The sequence below is a fragment of the Aplysia californica genome, unplaced genomic scaffold, assembly GCF_000002075.1.
Source record: "Aplysia californica isolate F4 #8 unplaced genomic scaffold, AplCal3.0 scaffold00356, whole genome shotgun sequence".
NCBI classification, from domain to species: domain Eukaryota; kingdom Metazoa; phylum Mollusca; class Gastropoda; order Aplysiida; family Aplysiidae; genus Aplysia; species Aplysia californica.
This window is the reverse complement of record NW_004797626.1, coordinates 277,658-281,095: the sequence shown is the minus strand read 5'-3', so window position 1 is coordinate 281,095 and position 3,438 is coordinate 277,658. Positions and strand designations below refer to the sequence as shown.

At 39.0% G+C, this 3,438-nt stretch overlaps 1 protein-coding gene across 2 annotated transcripts in view; it reads right to left on the bottom strand.

Annotated features, from left to right (window-relative positions):
• Positions 1–3,438, bottom strand: part of LOC101855737 (ras-related and estrogen-regulated growth inhibitor) — a 13,063-nt gene that overhangs the window by 1,779 nt on the left and 7,846 nt on the right. For both annotated transcript variants that reach the window (XM_013085211.2, XM_005103039.3), the window contains exons 3-4: positions 1,459–1,515; positions 536–609 (exon numbers count right to left, since the gene is read on the bottom strand). In XM_013085211.2, coding sequence (XP_012940665.1) covers positions 536–609; positions 1,459–1,515 — 131 coding nt within the window. The remainder of the gene's footprint in view (positions 1–535; positions 610–1,458; positions 1,516–3,438) is intronic.

The following is a 3,438-nucleotide window of genomic DNA, read 5'->3' as shown; positions in this document are numbered from 1 at the left end:
ATCTCAAAGCCTGTTCATTTGTCTATCTTTTAGTAAAAAAAGTACCCATCTATCTTTAATAGAAGTCGAAATGTTTATGATTGAAGTAAGTAGGGTAACCTGATTTCAGAGGAAAATTAAGGGAGAAAATGACCGCCAAAGCTTGGTATCTTTCAATGCGTGAGAGTCCTTGAAAACTGAAAAATTACATTTTTTGTACCTTTAATCAACGTTTTTCGGGATAATCCACACAGAAATGTTTTTTTAATGGACGTAAAAGCTGTTGAGCTTAAAAACAAAAATTAGATAAAAATTGCCAAACGGACAGAAAACTGCCAATATCTTTGATTTCATCATTTTGACGAGAGCCTGATTCCACCATGCTGTCTCACAATTGTTTTTGCAGTAGAAGAAACCAATGCTCCCTTTTATCGCCGCCACGACAGAAGTACAAGTGTTAGAGCTTAAAATATGATCTATTTGTAAGTGTTAGTGCTTGAAATATGATCTATTTGTTTTGCGAGTGCCTTAAAACTCTGACTGAAACTAAACTCACAAGTCCTGCTGTGTCCAGCACTTCAAAGTCCACCATGTTGCCTTGTATGGATCTCTGGCAGTTGTACACTCTCTCTGAAGGGTAGCAAAAGATGATATCAATGACACATAGATACCTTCTGCAGAGAAATGAAAAACTATTAAAATTTTGCGTCGGATGCAATGCTGTCCTTACGACCAGGCACACCCTAACAGAATGCCCAGACTTTGGAGAAACCAGAAAGAAATATTATTCTAATGCTCTAATTTGAAGAATTTATTTTGGATCATTGTTTACAACAGTATTCTCCACTTTATTAAGGCCATTAGTCTTTACCAAAGAAAGTAGATAGTACTATCTAAAAGACTTACGCTACTGATTTTAAAACTTGAATTTTTACCGTGTCTGCAATTCCGACTTCGTCGGGCTGCCTGTAGAATCCCAAAACGGGGCACTCTCTCTTAAACTTGAATTGTTTGGCAGATTTTTCAAGTCCAACTTAACTCTGTCCTTTCTGAGATGGACATTATAATCGGAGGTCCTGCCTCCTAGACCTTAATGTTAGCATTAACCATCACCATACAATAATTCTTTAGGTAGATAAGCAAACGACTTAAGAAAAAGGAAAGGTGCTGCAACCATTGGTGAGTTCTGGCGTTTGAGATCATACTGCTTGCTTATATTTCCTTTACTTTTATCTTTTACAATGATAGCTACATGCGGCAGCTAGCAAAGTCTACTATAACTTCTTTTCTTCCTTGGACGTTAATGGTCGTAATCAGTAATAATGACGGATGTAATAGTTATCATCACGAGGCCTGTCATTTACTTCTTTTTAAAAAAAATTCATAATAATTTATTACATTGCTCATTTATTTGTTTCTTGATTTCTTTGCATATTTATCCTTTAATTTCCACAGCTGTTGATTCGTGTAAAAACTCACCCAGGAAAGGATCGTATTCACCAATGTAGCGACGAGTAACGAATCGGACAGCCAGAGCTGTGGAGAAAAGAGAAAAAATGGAATTTTAAAAAAGTTATAAAGAAAATAATACATCTATCAAATATTAGCCCAATGTACACGAATAAGCTGTGCAAACCTCTGTGATAAGTAAAAAAACAAAGGTTCTGCTTGTCGTAAAAAGCAAAGAGACTCCACTTCTCCCAGCTCGGGAACCGAAATTGGGCCTCTTGCGTGGGACTCCGAAGCACCTAACTGCTACACAACAAACGCGGGTGCTGAGAGTGGGAACATGTGCTTGCATACGGCCTATGTGCTTGAGTGAGTAGAAACAAAGGCGTGTTAATTTACTGTGTTGTCATTCTGATTCCGTTTTTCTTGTTAACTAAATAAATTAGCATTTCTTTGAATGTTAAACATGTAGGCTTATCAGAATACCACCAGATTGCTATCAGAATACTGATTATATGACTAGCTAAAATTACTATTAATAATGGCGTCGGTGGCTCAGTGGTTAAGCTATCGGACTCGCAACCGTAAGGTCGTGGGTTCGAATCCCGCCAGGGACCCGACGTTGTGTCCTTGGGAAAGGCACTTTACATGAATTTTCCTCATTTTACCCAGGTGAGAATGGGTACCCAGCTATAGAAAGCGAAAGATCTTGTCAGTTTGTTAGTGTTTGAGCGCTTAATCAGCTGCTTGCACTGTATGCTTCCCGGGAAGCTGAGAATGTTTCTGAGAGTTTTATGGTCTGCTGGGGTAATAATATAGTGTAAAGCGTATAGAGCTTGCTGTCGAGCGAGGATATGCGCTATACAAATGCTATTTATTATTATTGTTATTAATTATAATTCTTGATTTACATCATCATGTGACCGTAGGTCAGTTTGTGAGTGTAAGCATAATATAAAATTGTGAGTGTACTTGTAATCTATGTGAAAGAGAGGATGTGTGAGAGAGTATGTGTGAATGGACGGGCATGCACGTGAGTGTGTGTGTGTGTGAGAGTGTTTGTGTGTGTGTGTGTGTGTGTGTGTGTGTGTGTGTGTGTGTGTGTGTGTGTGCGTGTGTGTGTGTGTGTGTGTAGCGGAGGGAGGGGGAGGGGGTCTGGATTTACTGAGAGTTTAGGTAATTTGTAAAGGCCATAACTTTAATTAAATACCATTCGGACAGTATATTTCATTCCAACGCTTTGCCGAGTAGTCTCACTCGACGAAAGTCATACGAAAAGAATCCTATTTTAAAGCACAATGGTGTCTTTTAAGGACAAGCGGGCTAACCCAAATTTCGGGGGTTTCCAGAAATCTTAACCTACACCAAAAGTGGATATTGCCCTTCCTATAGGAGAAGTTTGGTTTCATTGGTGCGTATATTTGTTTGGTTATAGAGAAAACTCTCCTTGTCTTTTAAAGAAACTGAACAAAGGGCCAAAACTTTACCTTCGATTTTCTCAAAACAGCATTTTTCGGGATAGCCCCCTTGTGCTTAAACGCGACCAAATGTGAGTTAGACCTTCTATTTCTTCAACTTTTCAATTCTTTCAGGACCAGAAATCGTTGGTCGGGCCTTTTCTCATAAAGATGGTGTCTGTAGGGAACGTATCGGGTCGTCCTACCTACCATTTGCCCTCAATGTTGTAGCGCGTCACTGTGGAATGATTATGTATTCTTCTACGGAACGCCAAGCTAAAAGATTAATTATATTTATATAATTGGATCCTTTTCCATAAGTCCGCTGTGTCCTGTTAGCTCGCTCAAAGTCAAGGTTGTGTGATTAATTATGACGGATGATACGGAAGCACAACTGGACATTATTTTTCAAGAAAAGAAAAAAGAAAAAGCCTTTTTTTCTCAAGGAAATACAAAATGGACTCGGATGATCCTGAGCGCGGACACGCAAACAAACAACACACACATAGGCCTACACACACACACACACACTCTCTCTCTCTCTCTCTCTCTC